The sequence below is a fragment of the Emydura macquarii genome, unplaced genomic scaffold (assembly GCF_026122565.2).
Source record: "Emydura macquarii macquarii isolate MOO-44397 ecotype Brisbane River unplaced genomic scaffold, CSIRO-AGI_Emac_v2 contig_1363, whole genome shotgun sequence".
Classification (NCBI taxonomy): domain Eukaryota; kingdom Metazoa; phylum Chordata; order Testudines; family Chelidae; genus Emydura; species Emydura macquarii.
The window spans coordinates 16,853,529-16,876,062 of NW_027131500.1; the positions used below are offsets into that span (position 1 = coordinate 16,853,529).

The window sequence follows — 22,534 nt, forward strand, 5'->3', positions numbered from 1 at the left end:
CAATGTGCAGTCCAATAGGATATAAACCTATCCATTAAAGTCCAAGCACTGTTTCAAGGTTTGTTTCCTTATGATTTGGTAGATTCTTCATTCACATGTATCTAGTAGGATTTGCTTTCCCAAATCCTTTAAGAGACAAACTAGAGTATCTGTAGACAAGCATAAACTTTCACAAAACTTCTTGCCAAAATGGCAAGCATGATCCAGGGGCATAGATAGCAATACCAAACCAACTTCTCACCTTTTAATTATATACCATGAAACATTGGCTGGTTCTAAATATAAAAAACAAAGCCTGTTAAAAGGCAGAAGGTAGTACAAAGTCATTTATCATAGATGAACAATATTAAAAAAAAAAAAAAACCCACACAGATGCCAGATTCCACTTCACCTAAAGATAATATTTCCTTCCGTTCCATTTGTTGAACCATTGTATTCATGGTAATTTCCAAAAAAACATGTTTGCCAATAAATATGATGTTCTGCCAAAAGACAGTTCTCCCCTTATATACCATAAACATGCAAAATTCTGACACGCTGTAGCTACATTCTTTTTCTTATACTTATTCACCTAAAATAGCCCAAATATAGTGAGACAGCATTCACTTCAACTCAGTGAACAAGCAGCTGAGTCTATGTAATCCACTTCGTTTAACTCGCATTGTTACCAGTTTCATACAAGTTAGACCAGATCCTTTCTACATTAGTCACTCAAGTGAACAAACATGTGATTTAGACTGCCTCTCTCTAGCTTTAGATTTTCCACATAAGCAGGGAGAGACAGTGTAATGGGGAAGTGGCCATGGAGAAAGTTCTTACTACGAGGTTAGAAATACCAGAATTACGTTAAAGCCAGGCAATGTGAATTTCAGAAAACATCGTTGTACTTTACTAAATGAAATACCTGAGCAGTACTAGTTGAGGATTAGAAGTACATAGCTCTAAAGGACCACTTGCTTAATAAAAACCACACCCAATATTGGGGTTGGAGAAGGCAGAGTATATTGAATCTTTGCCAGCCTAAATGCAATTTAAATTAACTTTAAATTTCTAGAAAACAGTTCCTTCTCTTCTCAGTAAGAACCTACCTACTGTTAATCTTTTTCTTCTTCTCCAAATTAGATTGTTTAACTCGATAGGGAGTGAGTTTTAGTAAAGTTGTCATAAATAACAAGAGCCAGTGTGAACATATCACGCCAGTGCTTACAAAAAACTCCACCAATGTTCTCTGTTTCAAGACTGCATTCAGAGTCTTATCCTAATCTACAGAACTCAATAGTTTGGAACCTAGATATCCAACAGAGCTACAATGACAGCATGCGAAACAGGAATAGTGAAGTTGAAGTCCAGGACAAGGCTCAGAGGTAGAGAATGTTTTCAGTAATAACCCCAATAATGGAATTCCCTGACAGAGAGAAGACTGAGTACAAGCGTGGCTGTGTTCAGATCAAAAAGTAAACACACATTTTCAATACCAAAATAATAAGGGCCTTTGTAGTGGCATAGTTTTAATAGGTAGAAGAACCTTCATATGCAATAAAAGGAAGCAAGTGGTGGCACAAAGTTTAATTATAATTCCATCTTTATCCAAATCTTTTCTAGATAAAGAAAAGTTACATAAAAGCAGATATAACTTCCTATATGTAAACTGACCCTCCCCTCACACCAAAAAGATTTTTAGAAAGCTTGTATCAGTTGCTAGATCTCAGTTTATCATAAATTCATGTTAAGTATTTCTCAGATTTTAGTTCTGGAATAAAAACAATTTGTTGAAGAGTTTCCAAAAAATTGCATGTTTACTTTATATATAAAAAAAAAAAAAGAGTGTAAAGTACATCTTCAGTAATGAAGTCCAGCCTTTGACCTCTGACACCAATTTCAGATTTGTCTGGACACCAGCAGCTTGACTGAAGCAAACAGTATTTGTTCTGTCATCTCTGCTTAATATGCTGAGGTAGGCTGTCCCAATCAACAGGCAAACTCCACCTCCTCACATAGTCAGCTCCCTGTCTTGGTCAATGCATCCGTCACATGTCACTTTTTACAGACTGAATCATGTGATCAGGCCTACTTCCAGCTTAGAACACAGCTACTAAATAAAGATGATGCCAAGGCACATCTGACAATTACTTTTGCCAGAAACTGAGATGCGGCAGAATCTCTTCCCTGCCAGCTTTACTACCCATACAATAGCTGGCAAGGTTGGGATGCAACAGTATACCTGAGAGCAGGATTAAAACTAGATGTTGTACCGTTAAAGAGGCCAATTTAGCCAATACAGTGGAAGACTAACAAAAAAAAAAAATCTAGTATTTTTATACTGTGCCAATTCATGTTGTATTTTAATCAATTAATAAGGAATAAAATCATGACTATCTTAGAACCTAAGCCCAGCACAGACCTCTTCACCACAACTTGGGGTTGGTAGCCTGGAACATGGGCTTGCCTGTCCTTTTCTGCTCCTTCTCCCTCATTTGTACAATCTATTTTCTACCATGTAGCCTCCAAATTCCTGCTCAAAAAAGGAATTAAAATCCTAAAATTCCAACATAAAATTACAAGTACATACAAGTTACAAGTGGTTGGGGATATAAGGCTTGATGCTAAGAAGCACAGAACATCTTCAACTCTCAATGACCTCACAATGCAGTTCATGATCCATTTCAGTAACAATGAATATAGACTTTTTAAAAACAAAGTAGTTAAAAGCCAACCTCCTTTATTCACCTGCCAATAACAGAGTTGCACTTGCAACAAATGAAGATTTGCACCTAAACAAAAACATCCAATGCCGCTGCCCTGCACTGCAGGTGTTTGCAGTGTCACCAGCAGACTGAGACTATTGGAATTACCAAGTAAAAATAATTTCATGATACTAACCAATAACCCATCAGTGAGACGAGACCCTGGAGATTTTTTCCCCTTCATCCCAAAAGAATCAGGAAATTTTGGAGGAGCTAGTGGTTGTTAAAGCCCTTTGTCCCATTGATATATTGACTTTGTGGCTCTTGAAAGGTAGAATGTAACAAGAAATTTGTGAAGTGACGTTGTTAGCACGTCAGGGGAAGGGAGAGATGAGAAGTGAGACTAATGTGGTTAATACTCATGAACACTTACTGGTTTGTCCATGTGGTAGAAGGGTGGAGTGTGTGTGTATGTATATATATATTTAAAAAAAACACACATACAAGAGAGAGACAGACAGACATAGTCAGAGGAAAAAAACACTAACAAAAAACAACACTCCCTCCATCGCCACTAAAAGTCTCCCTCAGCAATGACAGCATACTCCATAGCCAGCATGGAGATGAATGCCAGGAAATCCTGGAGCAGATGAGTTAAGCGATAACTGCAGATGGATATAGTGTCAAACCCAGAATTCTCTAGTTTTAGCCAGAGACGTGCTTTGTTTCTCCTGTTGATTTTATGGCAGTTTGCCTGTTCTGCACAGAACATTCTCCTTAACCCTTTCATGTAAAGGAGGGCTGCTGCTGAACTGTCCTATACATAATACTGAAACTTAAAGGCTTCTGAAGAAGCTAGAGGCATGTAAACAGTTCCAGGACACGGAATTAGGGCTCTTCCGCTGCATCACCCTGATTTTCAATACCAAAATAATAAGGGCCTTGTAGTTGCTATAGTCTTTTTGGATTGTGAGGGCACGGAAGTCACAACAACACTCGCTGCTCGATTTAGGTCCAGTTTGCCACAAAACACATTGGATCCCTGACTAAATTCAGACAACAAGTTGTGAAATAGAGGGATTTCAATTTTGCTTTAAATAAAGGCTTAGTATCTTACCTATGAAGTTGTAAGTTCCTTTTAAAAGAAACCATACTTACCACATCCAACTGCACAATACACAAAGATACCACCTCTCTTTGGTGGTGGTTTAATTATGGCGGCGGGAGAGCTCTCTCCTGACGACATAAAGTGGCTACAAAGGAGACTTTGCAGCAGCGCAGCTGCAGCAGTACAGCTGTGTGTAGACAGCCTCATCTGCACTAGGTTAACTAGTCCTCCTGACTCCCAATTTTCCCCGAGACAGGTGTATAATGTTCTTTGCCACATTATTCCCCATGCTCTCTTCCTATGCATCAACTGCCCCTTGAGTCACTGCAAGAAGTAACCAGGCCCAAAAGCACTTAGCCATAACATGCAAACAACTTTTTTGTGATATTCTACATCCACGTTTGTAAAATGAAGATATCACCTGAGTGTTCAGAGTCCAAGATGATGACAGATCCCTGTTTGAAATCTGCTGCAACAACTTCATGTAAACCAAAGTTAACTTGGCAAAACACAAACAGTTGAATGCAAACAAATAACTGAATCATCCAATAAGAAGAGAGAGGGTCACAGTAAGAGATATGTAACGTTACTTTGTATTTCTATAATTATTTCAAACCAGAAGTCTAAGCATTTCACTAACTTTTAATTTAGCCTCACAACATCCCACTTAGGGAAGTAATTACAGTGGAACCCAGAACTTGTACAGGGGTGTTGTGAGACTGATTTCATTAATACGTCTGTGCAACTTGCTCGAGCATGTTGGAAGGAATGGGATATAGAGCTGCGATACATTTTAGCAAACTTTGTGAAAGAGCACAGGCAGTGAGAGTCCCAGATTGATTCAGCTGGTTTCACAACGCTCACAGTATAGGTTTCACTTCACTGTAATCTCTCTTCTACATGGGGCAAAGTAGGAATTGCCATTAATAGTAGTAGAAATGCCCATAAAAGACTGCATTTAATATCCTGGGACCAACATGGCTACCACTGAATACATAAAAAGCTTTTCGTCCATATACTAAAGCAGTCCTATAAATATCCAAGAAGTTTGTTGATTCCTAGTGCACCTTTTTTAGGCTCACATCTAGATGCATCAATACAGTCCATAATGGTTCCCGCTACCCCAGTGCAGATGAGAAGGTACAGTTATTGCAGCTGAAGCAGTTAAGCTAGCCCTCTAACTCCATCCCACAATGCAATGCTTCTCTTCTCGGTCTGTACTAGGGTCTATCTTGAGACTTAGCTCTCTCTCATAAAAAATTACTATTATATTTGGGTAAGGAATACGTAAAAATGAATGAAGTAAGCAAAGAATGATTCTGCAGAGGAAGCAAGTACATGTGGAGCAGGAGAAGAAAAGAAAATAGTGGACAAGAGACAAAGGCTACAGTTGCAGAATCCAAGGTAGAATATACATGAAGCATGAGAGGCACATCCATGTATCTACGAGATGACCAATAGTCAGAGGTGCTATTAAAGAAAATGCCTGAAAGGACACAGCCAGGCTGTTCTGCCTGGCTATCAACTTCCAGCCTCACATGAAGTACATGTCATTGAGACAACTCCCCATACCTGAAAAAGAGCTCTTTGTGTAGCTTGAAAGCTTGTCTCTCTCACCAACAAAAGCTGGTCCAATAAAACGTACTTCCTCACTCAACTTGTCTCTTTACTATCCTGGGACTAACACGGCTGCCACAACACTGCATACAACTCCTCCTCTGTCATTTTACACTCTTCAGACAGCTCTTTTCCTGCTCCCTGTGTACTGCCCTTACTATTATACCCTTGTCATCGTCAGATCTCATACACATCTATAGAGTTTCCTTCTCAAACCCAGTTTGGGCAATTAACATATCTGATTTCAAAAACTGCACTATGTTTAATCAACTGAGCAGAAAAATGCATCTTTGAGAGAACCTAAAAGGCCTTATACAGATGAAAATATGGTAATTGGGCTGTTATATAATAAACCGTATTTATATGTGATACAGATTTTAATAATCGCAGTACCTAACAAAAAAGGATGCTGTTTATAAAAAAAAAAAAAAAAAAAGCACTATTATACATGGCTCTGAAGTTGATGGAGTCTTACTGTCATAAGCCATTCAAAGAACAAAATACAAAGTAGTTCTTGGACTAAAGCAACGGATGGGTAGGGTCACCAAGAATCACCATAGAGATAAACACTTTGTCTATTGTGCACCTGCGTTTTAAGGGAATTTTGTATAGAACCAGCTATACCACCTAAGGATCCCTCTATGCATAGGAAGTCCTCAGCAGACCTGTTAGGAGCAGCCTTCTGATCAAAGCGGATATGGGGCAGAGGATCTAACCCTTTAAATGCATCATAGGAAGATGACCAATTCCACTCCCAGCCATCTACTACTATTTCTAAAGTTATTTTGCTTAGTTTGTTGTTAATAGCATACTGGTACTATCAATATTCATTGGTAGGGCAGAATAGGCCAGAAACTGAGGTGAAAGGTAGCTCATGTGTACCATGATTACTAATTTTTGACAAGTTTAAAAACAAACGGATAAGCTTTATCAGTGTACTCCACTACATTTTACAAGCAACAATCTAATGTACTGAACCCATCTCTGTTGGCAGGCAAGCTCTGCGCTAGTGTTTAAAAGCATTTTTGTTCATCTTTGACTTCATCAGTCTTGTTGGACATCAGCTCATCCAGTTTCAGCCCCAAGCAGAAGTCTTCCTATCAACATTCATCAATGCATGCCACTGAACAGCTAACAACACTGCTAACACATTAAGTAAAGTTCCAAAGCAATGTAGAGGATAAATTAGATACCTGCAAGGCATTTTCTCACCACAATTCCTTGAATTAGTCTGTATTAAATACATTATGTGTCAGCATACGTGGTTTTCCAGTAAAATAGTCATGTAAACAGGGAAAAAGACTTTAGGATTACTACAGTGTAAGTCACTCGAGTTCCAGACCAAGTTTTAAAAATTACAGGTCAGATCCCCAAAAGTATTTAGGTTGTAACTTCCATTGATTTCAATGGAAGTCAGACACCTTAAATACCTTTGAGTATCTGGGCCGAGGTGTGCAGAAAAGTTTGTGATTAATTGGTGCACACAATTATTGACATTGCATACACTGATGAGTTCTAATCTGAAATGTGCAAAGACAATAGTAAAAATAGTCAGGAGAAATGCCATATTTTTCATAGAAGTTTTAAAAAAAAAGATTTCAAAGATTCCAGGAATAAGACCTATACATATCCACGCAGCTCTTATGTATATTGGGGGGGAGGAAGGGACAGACTCTCAAGACTTCTTCCAGTGTTGCAATTGAAGTAGAGGTGGGGGGAGGGGTGGAAGAGGAGGAGTGAAGAAAAGAGCAAGACAGTTAATAGCACTCTGTCCAGTACTAAGGTTGGAAGAAATCAGAGATCTCTGAAGGTTCTTGCTCAGAAGTGAAGAGAGTGGGAAGGAAATAAAAAACAAAACAACTTTACAGAAAGATGAAAGGACTTGCTCCTGAAAGGGTGAAGAGCCAGAAGACTTGCTTTTTCAGATATCCCTAGACTGGGAACCGAATTTCAGTCTAAAAAGGTCTCTTATTCTCCATCACTCCCTTATGAGGCTGTTTCCTTGAGTGGAATTGTTTACAATAATCTTCATGAACTGAACTATTCTGCAGCTGCCATTAATGGGGAAAGAGAAAGGTCTTGTACTGCACTTTATCTGTCAGTAAGGAGATCCACAAGCTAGATTTTACCTCATGCCTGAATAGTTTGGCCCTGGGCATCGTCTCACTTTACGCAATGGCTACCATGAGTGGTCTCTCCAATAGTTATTCCTAATCCCTTTTAGGGATTTAGGGCCAGATTTTTTTAAAAAGTTACTTATTTAGATACCTAGTGGCATTTCTGGCTATTTTTGCTACCTGGATATCTACAAACAACAAGGTGGAGCCCAGCTAAATTATAGGAATCTATTGAAGTGAACAGTGATAAAAAAAAAAATCTAACATACAAGTAAACTCAACAAACCTCCCTATGCTTTCTTTCCTTTTACAAAGATTGGAATATTGCCAGGCTTGCAATAAAGTGCTGTGAAGTAGTGCTTAGTGAATGAGATCTCAGCAAACATTTCAGAACTATGACCAAATGAATTACTTGTTTCAGCTGCCAAGTGAATGATATCATACTCCAAGGCTAACAAACCACTACCAGCTAGAGATCCTGCAAAGTTACAGTACAACATCCTTTCCATTACAGACATCAGAAGAAACAATGAATATTTAAAGCTGAAGGAATGGCCTGTTTGCCATTTTCAAATCCAGCTGAAAGATCATGATCTCATCTTTTACAGCATGCATGTTAAATGAAACTATATCCTCTTTTACAACATCCTTTCACTCAATCTCCCAAAGAGATTTTACAGAAGTCATGAAGCAGAGACCACACACTTACCAACCTTAACATAACCCTGAAAGAAAAAGTCGGATTTAGTTTGTTTTACACGTTCTGACATGTGGTCTACTCTAAACTGTTTGCTTCCCACTCGTTTCCCCTTCTTAGTTCGAATTTTTACACAACCTCAGCCCTCAGCTTCCTGAAGACAATTTCAGTCTATAATGCTGAAAGATGCAAAACAGCATTAATATGAAATCCTGTTTTACAGCCATGAAAATTAAAGCATGATCAATTTATCCAAAACCAGAGTCATTCATTTTTTTTAAAGCCACCTCCCTCCCCACGCACAATATTTTAATTGAGTATAGCTGAAATACATGAGCATTAGAAGATTCTAGCTGAATACATTAAATTATTGTAGGAAGCTCCCATACTGTAGTCCCTAAGATCTGCATTTCTAGTTCCTGGCTTTCTTAATGGACTTTCTGCTAAGCACTTGGAACCAGGAGCTTCCCAGAACCTCTAGTACCAGCTGCACAGCTCATTCTTTGAAGTGCAGTAACAGCCAATATTAAGGGTTTTGAGGAATGTTTGAGATTTTAACTATACATAAGTATGAATGTTTTCTCTCACACACAAGAACAATTAGGATTTCTCTGAATGTTATAACAAAACGACAGCCTGCTGCTCAGCTGAAAGTAGTATACGGACATTTTTTTAAACTATGAAGGTCACATTTTTAACTCTACTGATAAAGGAAAAAATATAGTAGACATAATCAGTGCTAAATGATAGAAACTGAACAGGCTTGAGAAAGTCACCCATCAGTCACAAGAACAACTTCTCATGATAAAGGGTGAGGGGGGTAAGTAGGGTCTCTTCATGTTCTGCAGAATTTAAGCTTTCATTTTTTTGGGGGGGAGGGGGGAGGAACCCCACAAAAGTTTCTAACTTTTATAGATCCAAAGATAAGTTCCCAAAATGAGAATCATAGGCGTATTGTGTTCCCAAGCTGTAGACAGACAATTTAGAACATAAGAATGGCCATACTGGCTCAGACCAATGGTTCATCTAGCCCTGTATCTTGCCTTCCAAGAGCGGCTGGAGCCAGATGCTTCAGAGGGAACAAACAGAACAGAGCAATTTATTGAGTGATCAATCCCGTTGTCCAGTCCAAGCTTCTAGCAGTCAGAGGTTTAGAAACACCCAGAGAATGGAGTTGTGTCCCTGACCATCTTGGCTAATAGCCATTGATGGACCTATCCATGAATTTATCCAATTCTCTCTTGAACCTCGTTACGTTTTTGGCTTTCAGAACATCCTCTGGCAATGACTTCTACAGATTGACTGTGTATTCTGTGAAGCAATACTTCCTGATGTTTGTTTTAAACCTGCTGCCTATTCATCTCATTGGGCGACCCCTGGTTCCTGTGTTATGTGAAGGGGTAAAGAATGCGTCTTCATTTTACCTTCTGCACAACATTCATGATTTTAAAGACCTCTATCACATCTCCCCCTAGTCATTTCTTTTCTAAGAGTCTCAATTTTTTTCCTCTCTCCTCATATGGAAGCTGTTCCATACCCCTAATCAATTTTGTTGTCCTTCTCGGTACTTTTTCCGATTCTAACATATCTTTTTTGAGATGGAGCGACCAAGACTGCACACAGTACTCAAGGTATGGGCATACCATGTATTTTTATAGTGGCATGATGATCTTCTGTTGTTTTTTCTATCCCTTTCCTAATGGTTCCTAACATTCTCTGTTAGCTTTTGTTTTTTACTGCTGCTGCACACTGAGCAGATGTTTTCAGAGAACTATCCATGATGACTCCAAGATCTTTCTTGAATGGTAAAAGCTAATTGATACCCCATAATTTTGTAAGTATAGTTGGGATTATATTTTCCAATATGCATTACTTTGTATTTATCAACACTGAATTTCATCTACCATTTTCTTGTCCAGTTTTGTGAGATCCTTTTGTAACTCCATGCTGTCAGCTTTGGACTTAATTATGTAATTTTGTATCGTCTTCAAATTTTGCCACCTCACTGTTTCCCCTTTTACAAGATCATTTATGAATATGTTAACCAGCATTGGTCTCAGTACAGATCCCTGGGAGACGACACTAATTACCTCTCTCTATTGTGAAAATTGACCATTTATTCCTATCCTTTGTTTCCTATCTTTCAGCCAGTTACTTATTCCCATGATTACTTACTTTGCTTAATAGCCTTTGGTGAGGGACCTTGTCAAAGGCCTTCTGAAAAATCTAAGTACAATACATCCCCTGGATTTCCCTTGTCCAGATGCTTGTTGACTCCCTCCAATAATTTTAATAAATTTGTAAAGGGAAATCATGCCTCACCAAACCTTTTCCCACCAACGTATCATGTTCATCTATGTGTGTGATCATGCTGTTCTTTACTATAAAAGGTCTACCAATTTGCTTGGTACTGAAGTTAGATTTACTGGCCTGTAATTGCCAGGATTGCCACTGGAGACTTTTTTGAAAATTGGCATAATATTAGGTATCTGCCAGTCATCTGGTACAGAGACTGATTTAAGTGATAGATCACATTCCACAGTTAGTAGTTCTGCAGTTTCATATGTGAGTTCCTTGAGAACTTTTGGGTGAAAACCATCCTCTATTGACATCTCATCTAGGACAGGTCCTCAGATTTATCACCTAAAAAGGATTGCTTGTGTGTGTGGATCTCCCCCATATCCTTTGCCATGAAAAGTGATGCAAAGAATTATTTTAATTTCTCCACAACAGCCTTGTCTTACTTGAATTCTCCTTTATCACCTTGATCATCTAGTGGCCCCACTAACTATTTGGCAATCTTCCTGATTCTGATATACTTAAAATGTTTGCTGTTAGTTTTTGTCCTTAGCTAGCTGGTCTTCAAATTCTTTATTAGCCTGCATAATTATGCTTCTGACTTGCCAGAGTTTATATTCCTTTCTATTTTCCTCAGTAGGATTTGACTTCCAATTTTTAAAAGACGTCTTTTTGTCTCTAGCCACCTCTTTCTTTTACTTTGTTGTTTAGCCATGGTGGCATTTTTTTGTTCCTCTTACTGTTTTTCTTTTTGGGGGTTATACATTTAATTTGACCCTCTATTATGGTATTTTTTAAATGTTTCCATGCACTTTGCAGGCATTTTACTCCTATGACTTCTCCTTTTAATTTACATTTAACTAGTTTCCTTATTTTTGTGTAGTTAAATGCTACTGTGGTGCATTTCTTTGGCATTGGCCCCCCCCCTACAAAGATGTTAAATTTAATTACATCACAATCATTATCATCAAGCAGTTCAGTTTGGGAACAGATCTTATGTGCCACTTAGGATGAAATCAAGAATTTTTTCTCCATTTGTGGATTCCAGGACTAGCCACTCCAAGAAGCGGTCATTAATGGTGTCTAGAGATTTTAACTTTGCATCCCAGCCTGAGGTGACATGTTCCCACTCAATATGGGGATAGCTGAAATCTCCCATTATTGATGTTTTCTGCCTTTGTAGCCTCTCTAGTCTCCCTGAGTATTTCACAATCATCGTCCTCATCCTGCTCAGTAGTACATTTCTCCTGCTATACTCTTATTATTCAAAACATGGAATTTCTATCCATGGAGATTCTATGGTACTGTTTGATTCATTTAAGATTTTTACTATATTTGACTCTATGCTTTCTTTCACATACAGTGCCACTGCCCCTCTCCCCCCCAACAGTCTGACCTACTCTGTCATTCCTATATATTTTGTACCCTGGTATTACTATGTTCTATGGATTATCATTAAGGATAAGATTATGTCACCGAGGTTCCAGAGACCTCTGTGACATCTTCCAGTTCAGCCCCCAGCGGTGGGGCGGGAGCTGTCAGCTGGTGGTAGCCTCCACAGCTCCCAGCCACTGCAGGCAGCAGAGGTGGGGGGGATGGAACTCTGCAGCTCCAAGCAGGGCTGCCACTGCAGCAGGGCTCAGAGTCTCATCCCACCCCCCATTATTCTTAATAAAAGTCTCAGACAGGGTGCTGGCTTCCATTATTTTTTGTTTGTCGCCCATGATCTGTCCATGAATTTTACTTAAAATAACAATAACAAAATCTTAACCTTAATTATCATCGTTCCAAGTTTTTGTGATGCCTATTATATCAATATCCTCATTTAATACTAGGCATTCAAGTTCCACCACCTTATCATTTAGACTTCTAGAATTTGTATACAAGCACCTATAAAGTTTGTCAATATTTAGTTGTCTACCTTCATGTAACGTCATTCAATGGGACTCTTTTTTGTTTGACTGTTTCTTTTCAGTTCCTACCTATACTTTATGAACCTCTATCCTCTCCTCTTTACAAAGATATAGAGTATCCCCTTTAATAAATCCTCTCCTCATGGATGTGTCTATCCAACCACATGCTTCTCCACATCTGTTGGCTTTCCCCCAGCCTCTAGTTTAAAAACTACTCTATGATCGTTTTAATTTTACATGCCAGCAATCTGGCTCCATTTTGGTTTAGGTGTAGCCAATGCTTCCTGTATAGGCTCCTCCATTCCCAGAATGTTCCCCAATTCCTATATCCCTCCTTGGAGCACCATTGTCTCATCCAACATTAAGACCTTGAAGTTCTGCCTGTCTTACTGGTCCTGCACTTTGAACTGAAAATATTTCAGAGAATGCTACCACAGAGGTCCTGAATTTTAATATCTTACCTAGGAGTCTAAATTTGGCCTCCAGGACCGGTCTCTCCTACCTTTCCTTATGTAATTTATACCTACATGTACCTCAACCACCGGCTCCTCCGCAGCACTGCACATAAGCCTGTCTAGATATCTTGAGACGTCTGCAACCTTCGCACCCACCATTTGGTTCTCCCAGTAATCACAAACCCAACTATCTATATTTCTAATAATCAATCAACTCTCCCATTAGTATTATCTGTTACTTTCTAATACCAGTTGTCCCCTCCCCCAGGATCCCAAGTATGGGGTCATCTCCCTCTGCTCCAGCTTGATGTTCTCCTTTCCAGAGACTATGCTCCTTAACAGTGCAGAGGCTTTCAGGCAGAGGTGGGCATGCTCTGCTGTGTCCTGGAAAGTCTCATATTTGCACACCTCTATCTCCCTGAGCTCCTCCAGTTCAGCCACTTTGGTCTCCAGCGCCTGCACTCGGTCTCTGAGGGCCATGAGCTTCTTGCACCCACCTCACACATATGCTACCTGCCTTTTGGGCAGGTAAACATACATGCTGCATTCACTGTAATAAACAATTTCAGGTGCTCTGTATGTTCATCACTTTCTCCAGCAGCAGAGTGAAGGTAACAGGAGTCTGGTCAGTTTCATGGCTGAAACCCTGTGGAAGAGGTGAAATTTACAAATATTGTATCAATTTCACAGCAGCTGCTTAGTAGGGCCAGGAGAAGCAGTAAAGGCAGACACTGGAATGTAAGAGTCAGAGACTGGAGGAGGAGTAAAAATAGCAGAGATCCTTTTTCCTCTTCTCTCCCAGCCAGTTTTAGCTCCATTAGAACAAAGATCTTTCCGAACAGACTTTCTCTTGAATCACGTTGAGTCAGAAGCTGCCAAATGCCAGATGTACCCCAGAATATTTAATGCTGGCTGTCACAGCTCATCCTTTGAAATTCAGTAACAGATGGCATTAAGGGTCTTCAGGAATGCTTTGGATTTGAGGGTTCAGTTAAAAAAAAGACCCTTATTAAAGAGTGAGGTTGTCTAGAACTGTGAACCATGCATTACCATGAAACATTTCTTTAGAAATGGGAGTGAGGAAGATTGAAATATTCCATAAGGAGGAGAAAAAAAGCCAAATAGGCATATAAATCCAGAATACAATAAAAAAAAAGACAGAAGAGATAAAACTGCGGAACAAGTGTATGCAACCCTAAAAGGCATTATTAACAAATTATTCTTAAATTATATGTTAGAGCAGTGGTTCCCAACCTGTGGCCCGAGGGTCTTTCAAAATGGCCCGCTGCTCCCCTTCTGCTGGCTGCAGAAGGGAGCCGCTGCCTAAGGACTCACATGGAGCACGCTGCCGTGGGGCTACAAAACTGATGCAGGCTCCTTGCAGCACCCAAGGGGACAGGAGATCAGCGCTCCCCTCCCCCTGGCTGTAGCAGGGAGCATGGCAAAGCGCTCTGCCTGGGTCCCTAGGCACTGGGTCCCTGCTGCAGCCAGAGGGAGAGGAGCACTGACCTCCCATCCCCCAGGCCGCAGAAGGAAGGCACTGCCTAGTGACCCAGGTGGAATGCATGGGGCTACAGGATGCATGTGGTTTCCCTGCTGCAGCCAGGGGGATGGGTGATTAGCAAGGAGGCAGCCTCCTTGCTGAATTCCTTCTGTCTGGCTGCAGTGGGGGCGTGGGAGAGGCTGTTGGTGGACCAGCCAGGACCCACCATGCTTGAGGAGGGGCAGGGCTCTAAAAAATGAGTGCCTTCCGAATTGGTCTGCACTTAGCAGACCACCCACTGTGACTTAGCTGCCAGGCCATGTGCTTCAGTGTGTAATGACAGTCACTCATCTGCACTAGTGCTTTGTCTATGAGTGTGTGACATACTGTGAGTAATTTGTAGGTATAAAATAGTGAATGTAAAAATGAGCACAGTAGCATCAAAATGTTTACACTAAGCAGGTAGCGATTTGCAGTTCTTAATGGTATATACATCAATACTTTTATGAGTTGATAGACTGGTGGCCCTTCAGGGTTGTAAAAACGATATTTGTGGCCCTCGAGCCAAAAAAGTTTGGGAACCACTGAGTTAGAGTTTTCTGAATTTAATACAATATTTCAATATTCTAAACTGAAGTTCAGTTGCCTCAATAAGCTGTACAATAAATAAATAAATGCTAAATAACAATAAATACAATATGATAAAGGAGCACTTAAGGAAGATAAGGCCATTGCAGAGACACAAAATTAATTATTTGCATCGGTATTCATGGCTGAGGATGTGACGGAGATTCCCAAACCTGAGCCATTCTTTTTAGGTGACAAATCTGAGGAACTGTCCCAGATTGAGGTATCATTAGAGGAGGTTTTGGAACAAACTGATCAATTAAACAGCATATGTCACTAAGACCAGATGGTATCCACCCAAGAGTTCTGAAGGAATTCAGATGTGAAATTGCAGAACTACTGACTATGGACTGCAACCTATCATTTAAATCGGCTTCTGTACCAGATGCCTGGAGGACAGTTAATGTGATACCAATTTTTTTTTTTTTTAAAAGGTTCCAGAGGTAATCTTGGCAATTACAGGCCAGTAAGCCTAACTTCAGTACCAGGCAAATTGATTGAAACTATAGTAAAGAACAGAATTATCAGACACATAGAGTACGTCTTCATTTATGGTGGCAAATTTGCCACCGTCAGATCGATCTATCTGGATCGATTAAGCGGTCAATGAAGACCTGCTTGATTGATCCAGAAGTCGACGCGTTAAAACCACCCCCTCAAGTGGCGCAGCGCAGTGAAGACGCTGTGTAGAAGAGGAGTTACAAAGTCAACGGGAGTTACGCAAGCTACACAGAGTACACTCACATCTTGAATACTGCCTGCAGATCTGGTTGCCCCATCTCAAAAAGGTATGTTGGAATTGAAAAAGGTACAGAAAATGGCAACAAAAATGATTAGGGGTATGGAACAGCTTCCATATGAGGAGCAATTAATAAGACTGGGACGTCTCAGCTTGGAAAAGACACGACTGGGTGGGGGGGTTACGATAGAGAGCTATAAAATAATGACTGGTGTGGAGAAAGTATATAAGGAAGTGTTATTTACTTCTTCTCATATCACCAAATGAAAGTAATAGGCAGCAGATTTAAAACAAACGAAAGGAAGTATTTCTTCATACAATGCACAGTCAACATGTGGAACTCTTTGCCAGAAGATGTTGTGAAGGCCAAGACTATAACAGGGTCCAAAAAATAACTAGTTAAATTCGTGGAGGATAGGTCATCAACGGCTATTAGCCAGGATGCAAAACCATGCTCTGAAGTGTCCCTAGCCTCTGCTAGCCAGAAGCTGGGAAATGGGCAACAGGGAATAATCACTTGATGATTGCCTGTTCTGTTCATTCCCTCTGAAGCACCTGGCACTGGCCTCTGTTGGAAGACAGGATATTGGGCTAGATGAACTATTGGTCTGACCCAGTATGGCCATTCTTATGTTCTTAAATAAAATACCTTATTATAGGCCCCAATCATGAAAGGAGCTCCACGTGATAGGCTCCTATTGACTTCAATGGGGCTTTCTGCAGGAGTCTGCCCATCTAGAGCTCCTTGCAGGACCAGGTCCTTAAAACTTAAGACCTGGAGACATTTTAATTAAAAATAAATCCCTGCAAATGGGTTTGCACTTTAATCTGTTTTTGTACCCCTAGTCCAGAGCAATATACATGAAGGTGTAAATTTTCAATTAAGAGTCACTCTGGATAAGTACATAACATACGCTTTCGCTTTTTCAGACTTTCTCCATGCTCCCAGGTACCATATGGCTTTTGTCTGCATTATGAATTAAAGAAACAGTGAATTCTAGCCTTAGCCACTTGAAATCTTCCCAATCCACTAGCAAGTCTCTAGAAAGAGTGTGGCAATAATGTTAGATCGCCAGTGATCCATCACATTTACATCAATCACCGTAGAATCTGGACATATAATCCAAATCTGAAATTACTCAATTTTGGCTCTGATCCTGCAATTTGTTTCATGCGGATGACACTTGATCCATTCAGAGTATCTCTGAAGTCAAAAGGGTTCTATGTTGGTGGTCCCCTGTGGTTGCACTAAGTCATTTGTTGAATGGGGTCCTGTTTGTTTGTTTTTATTCCTAATCTCACTCCCTACAGTATTCTTAGCATTTCAGGAAATGAAAGTCAGGAATTTTATCAATATGCTGTCTACTCACAAGACCAGGCTAGTTATGGTGAGTAGTCACGTGAAGGTTTGGTTGGACACATGTGCAATACCATCACTCTGCTTGGTACAACTACCCTGGTCTTGTGACCAGGTCATGTTATGAAAAAGGATCCAGAATCTTGTCACTTAACTTGCTCAGAACACTGTCCCTGAGGTTTAAAAAAAGCCAACATCAAATCAGGATTACACATCCAGGCCCCCGGTATGTTTCATGTGCAAAAGTTCATGAAATCATTAGCACCTAAAGCAATGAAAGGCATGCAGATTCCTGCTGTTCCACATGATTAGAGGTAACAAAAAAGAGATGAAACCCTGAATTCAAAGAATTCAAGGTAAGAGATATTTCAGCTCATATTTTAAAAAGATTTTAACTCAAGTTACCCAAGTAATAAAATACAAACACTAAGGAAGATGCAGGTAGAATGTTTTCTGTATTGTTTTATTTGGAGTCTGGTATTAAAAACTATAACAATTTATGCATATAAGGAGATCTGAAATCCAGACACAAAATGGCTGAGACATCAAAGAGAAAAAAAAGAAGAAGAAATCAGAGACAGAAAGAAACTATTTAGGTACACTAATTTTCACCTGGTTCTCTGCCCCCACTACTCTTTTGCATGTGTGTTTTTCTGTACTATTTTAGTGTAGTACTGAAGTGACATCAAGACATTTTGTTTAACTCAGGAACACATTATATTCCCAATTTTTAATTAATCTGGTCCATAGTGAGACTTAACTGTTAGTTTTGCTGCCCCAGCCTTTCTATTCTATGCAATATCATATTCAGAGTTACAGCACCTGTGGCCATGCTACTTACAGCAGCTGCAACATGCTCAAAAGTCTGGAGATTTTAAGGACAACCCTGAAGACTGAGAAACACCCTATAAGATTGAAGACTAGGCATTTATGTCTGATACTGCTTACAATGAAAACAAATCCAGAGGGTAGGGTTTTAGCCCTTCTTTCAGAGTGAGAAAAGGAGGCAGATGTCCAAACCTTGAGTGACCAATTCCATACTCTAAGATTCATCACAATTAAAGCTCATTCATCTAATTTACAGGGTGATGGTGAAGACCCTAAAAGCTAGCTGGCACCAGACCCCAGACATCCACCCAGACAAGGGTAGCACAGCAGTCATGTTTAACAAAACGACTTTTGTACATAAGGCTCATAATGAAACAGCTCCCAAACATGTATAAATGTCTGGAACAGTGGAAATCTCAGCCATCTCTAAAAGCCATTTTCCCAACCTGTTAGATCAGAGGCCAATCTAAAATTACAGAATATTCCTCATCAAAGACATTAACTCTTTTTCTATCTGGTTCCAAATTAATAGTACTTGAAGCAAACTATTACCAACAAGAATTATACCCAGTACTTAATGCGCTTTACATTTTCAAAGCACTCAGTGAACGTGAACACATCGATACCAGCATGATCCAAAATGACAAAGCCGGGGACGGGTGTGGGTATGTCCGCGCGCTCCGGGGAAATGTACACACCCCTTAGTTTCTGCGCTAGGCTTTAGCTCCAATAAGACTACCCCACCCCTTGGGTAATGGCCTTTTGGTAACATCCCTGGAAGAAAATGCTTCTCACCTGAAGGCAGGTCCTTCCTTCGGTGCCCTGCTGGGGAGGGAAGCCGAGCTGCTGCCCCTTTTGTTAAACAGCTTCTGGAGCAGGGTAGGAGCCATGCTGCTACTTGCTGTTACCTCCGCCCTTACTCACAAGAGCCCCGGTGGGTAGCGTACGCACAGCAGCTCAGCGGGCTGGGGACAGTAAGAGCGGCGGGGGCAACATCCCTGCTGCAGCGTGGCCGCCCAGCATTGCAGGGTGAAGAGAAGACGGGGCTACGGTTCACTCTCGCTCAGCGTCCCCGCTCCCAGCGATGGAGGGAGCAGCCAGTCATATGACCGCACAGGGAGACCACCCCGTCCGCCCAGCGGCGCGGACAGCTCCCTCCTGCAGGACGAGCCCCTGAGCCCGGAATCCTGAGGTCCGAACGCGCAACACCCGTGGAACGTTCTCCATTGGATACTCGGGATTCCAAGCCTTACACGTGGTAAAGCACCAAGAGCCAGAGTTAAAGGGGCACGAGCCCTGTTTTACAGTCCTCTGAGGTTGGGGTTTTTGAGTGGGAAAGGGTAGGCGAGAGAGGAGTAAAGATAGGATTTCTGATTCTTTCCGAAAAAATATTTTTCTCAGATTTCTCTGCCCTCCCGGTTCCCCAGCCTGGTTCCCTCTCAGTTAAGTAAACTATTAAAAGTGATGCACAAACTGATCCAACAGAACAGAGGTGGGTTCCCCCCCCCCCCATTTGTTGATATTGAAAAATACTTGGTTTCCTGGGCTGAATTGTACATTTTCTCTTAAATCAGAGATAGCCCAAACCAAATCCCTGGATCCAAAAAGTGCATTGAATTTTGTGACTGTTCAGATCCAAACTTTGCCATTAGCCTCTTTCTCTATGACAGAATAAACCCAGACCCTGAACTTGGAGAGGTTTGGATTTTTTCACCTAGCCTTTGCCTCTGTAACACACTGGCAAAGATCTCTGATCAAAACACTGGGGAAATGCTAGTTTATCTATCTAATCTATCTATTTATCAATAATCCAAACTTTGGCCCTCATCTGTTGATTAGACATATACTGAATCTTATCACTTGTGTAGTCCCATTGGGACTTTGCAGGATTGGGGCTTTTGTGGCTTTGTTCATTTCTGCTTTTGCCTGGTTTGTTTTTTCACTGGTGAAATAATCTAATTAGCTGATGCCATAGTTCTGTGGGGGGAGGGGTTTGGTTTGGGTGGTTTTGTTTGGCAGAAAGAGCAATTTGGCCCAATGGGGGCAATTAAAGTAAGCAGTCTCTGCACTTCCCCAAGGAGAGGGGCTGGGACCTGATGCAGTCTTGCTTCTCCCTCCTCTTCCCACACATGATGGAGCCATAGACTAATTCTTGTTCTGTATGATTTGCAGAGATGAAGTCCTTGTAGAAGGACTAGTGTGTGTGCAGATGGGGTGGGCAAAAACTTTTGAAGAGGATCCACAACCACCTTCCCCCAGTTTTCGGAAACCTCATATCATTTAGTGCTATTCCAAAAGCAAAATAATATAAAGTAACACAGGAGAACCTCTTCAGAAGTGTCTATATGAGCCCAAGATGAAAGTCATCATGGCTGGCAGGGATACTTAGCAAAACTGAGAGAGAAATAAGCTTCTCCATAAAAAAGGAAATTGAGATTTTTCTCTCTTGCCCACTAGCTCCACCCCAATCGGTTCAAATTCTGTATTATCCAATAATGATATCTAACAGGACTAAGGCACATAAGCAACTGCTCCCATAGCCAACAACAGGCACTAATTTAGGCATCTGACCCCTGAAATGAATAGTAGACTATGTCTCCTTCATAAAGTTCTCAAGCAACTTTTGCTGTTGCGAAGACTGTGGGCTCTAGTCTACATGAGAGCTGATGCTTGGTACAAAACCAGTTCACAATGGTTTATGTGTGTGACAGTGACTGTGATCTCAATTTGGTACCAACATATACAGACCCTGCTGGGCCCTTTCAAAACTACAGTACTTCTGATGGCAATTTCTAAAAAACTATGAAGTAAATGAAGCTGCACACTGAGCACAGGAGTGGAGAATAAACAACTTCCACAACCACTGTGCACTGCCACATGCTCATCAGGCAAAGTGGATAGCACATAAGTGGCAAGAAAGATGGGTTGTTTCTTCACAGATCCATAAGTGCAAAACATGAGCAGGTGAAGTAGAACCAAAGGCAGGCCATTTGCTGATCAAGTTGAACAGGTTGTGAAGCAGAAGGGCCTCTCCAAAGACCAGGAAAATATGTAAATAGAAATGTGACAGATTAAAAATAAACAGATCTCCATAGTATCTATCCAGAATCTGACACCCTGTTTACTGGGAGAAGCAATCTAATTGATGACACTCTTGAGTCAGAAGAGAAGCTAGTCTTTGTGGAAGTAGCATCTGTGTCCCCATCAGAAAGTTATGGTGCAGATAGGTTGTCACCCAAAACCTTTGGATAACTGGAGGCTTGGATTATCAGAGCATCAACTCTGTAGAGCTCCTAAATTTCACAGGAGAGTAACTCTTCTGAAGCTCCCCTCCTGTAAAACTTATGAGCTAGGTTCTTCATCCATGGCAGGGCAGGGCAGGGCAGGAGTCAAGACTCCTAAAATACACACCTGACTTCCCCAGCCAGAAGCTCGATGAAACTTCCAGTTCCAGTAGGGCTGGTGCCTCTGGCTACTGTCTCTGAATCCTGAGCACACAACCTAGATTTTAGCTCTATAGAGCTTCTAAACTGTTCACAGCCAAAGCTAAGCTTTGCAGGATTGATAGAGGAGTTTAGAAACTCCACAAGAGCTCAATTTACAAGTAAACTCAGAAGATACAATTGATCTTTAGTTAACCCAGAGTTTCAGTTAACCAGAGAAGAGTTTACAAAAATGGACCTAATTGTTTGGTGTAGTGATGTATATTTTATAAAGGTCTTTGACAATGGGCCACATCTTTTTATATGTTCTGTAAAGCAACTAGCACATTTTGGTCACTGTAAAAATAATAAAATACAATTTTTCTTGGCCACTTCAAAAATACTGAATAATATATGATCAAGTTAGGAAATATCTAGAATCTGGAATTTGTAATGTATTACTGTTATATAAAATTGAAAGATCTCTTTACAGAGAATTTAAAAAAAAGACATGATCACTGCTTCAAAGAATGTATTATACTATGCAAGCAGCAAGACAAGCTGCCAGCAGCAGAGAGCTGGGGACAGTAGAAAACAATTCCCCCCTCTGCAAACTCATTCTTGGTTGAATGGAGTGTTATATAACATGCTGTTGCTGTAGCAACCTATTCCATCCCCTTGGCTAATGTGGTAGGAAGGTGTTGCTATGATATAGATGAACATTTTCACTGTCTTTTACATAAAGAACATACTCAGTTTAAAATGAAAGAATCTTTAAAGGGACATGATCCTCTGAAGTAATTAGCAGAATAGTTCTAAAACACCAATAATGTACAGAATAAAGCACTTGTTCATTAACATTCTCCGATATTAAAAATTGGCAAAAAGAGTGATTTGCTGAATTGGGCCAGAGAGCTCAGCCTCTTGCAGAATCAAACCCTTACATCTTAAACTTTTCTTTCTTATATCAGATGCAGGTTCACAGTCTGATAAAAGAGTAAAGGAATTAAAAAATAAAACTATATTTAAAAAACAGAAATCCTAGTGTGTAACAATTTCATCATGAGCAAAGAACTGTGGAGAAGAGAAAAAATGTTAGGGTTATTCCTGAACTCTGATATTTGGATGTGGTAGGTTTATGAACCAAGACAATGGGACAGCTATGAGAGAGAATTAGTTCCCCCCCCCG

General features: G+C 40.5%; 1 protein-coding gene across 3 annotated transcripts in view; it reads right to left on the bottom strand.

The window, feature by feature from the left end:
• The window catches only part of FNIP2 (folliculin interacting protein 2), a 121,114-nt gene that overhangs the window by 96,618 nt on the left and 1,962 nt on the right, over window positions 1-22,534 (bottom strand). For 2 of the 3 annotated variants that reach the window (XM_067551815.1, XM_067551819.1), the window contains exon 1: window positions 18,719-19,202. The exons of the other annotated variant lie outside the window; for it this stretch is intronic. In XM_067551815.1, coding sequence (XP_067407916.1) covers window positions 18,719-18,813 — 95 coding nt within the window. In that variant the 5' untranslated portion in view covers window positions 18,814-19,202. Of the gene's footprint in view, window positions 1-18,718; window positions 19,203-22,534 lie in introns of those variants that run through there. 3 annotated transcript variants of the gene reach the window in all.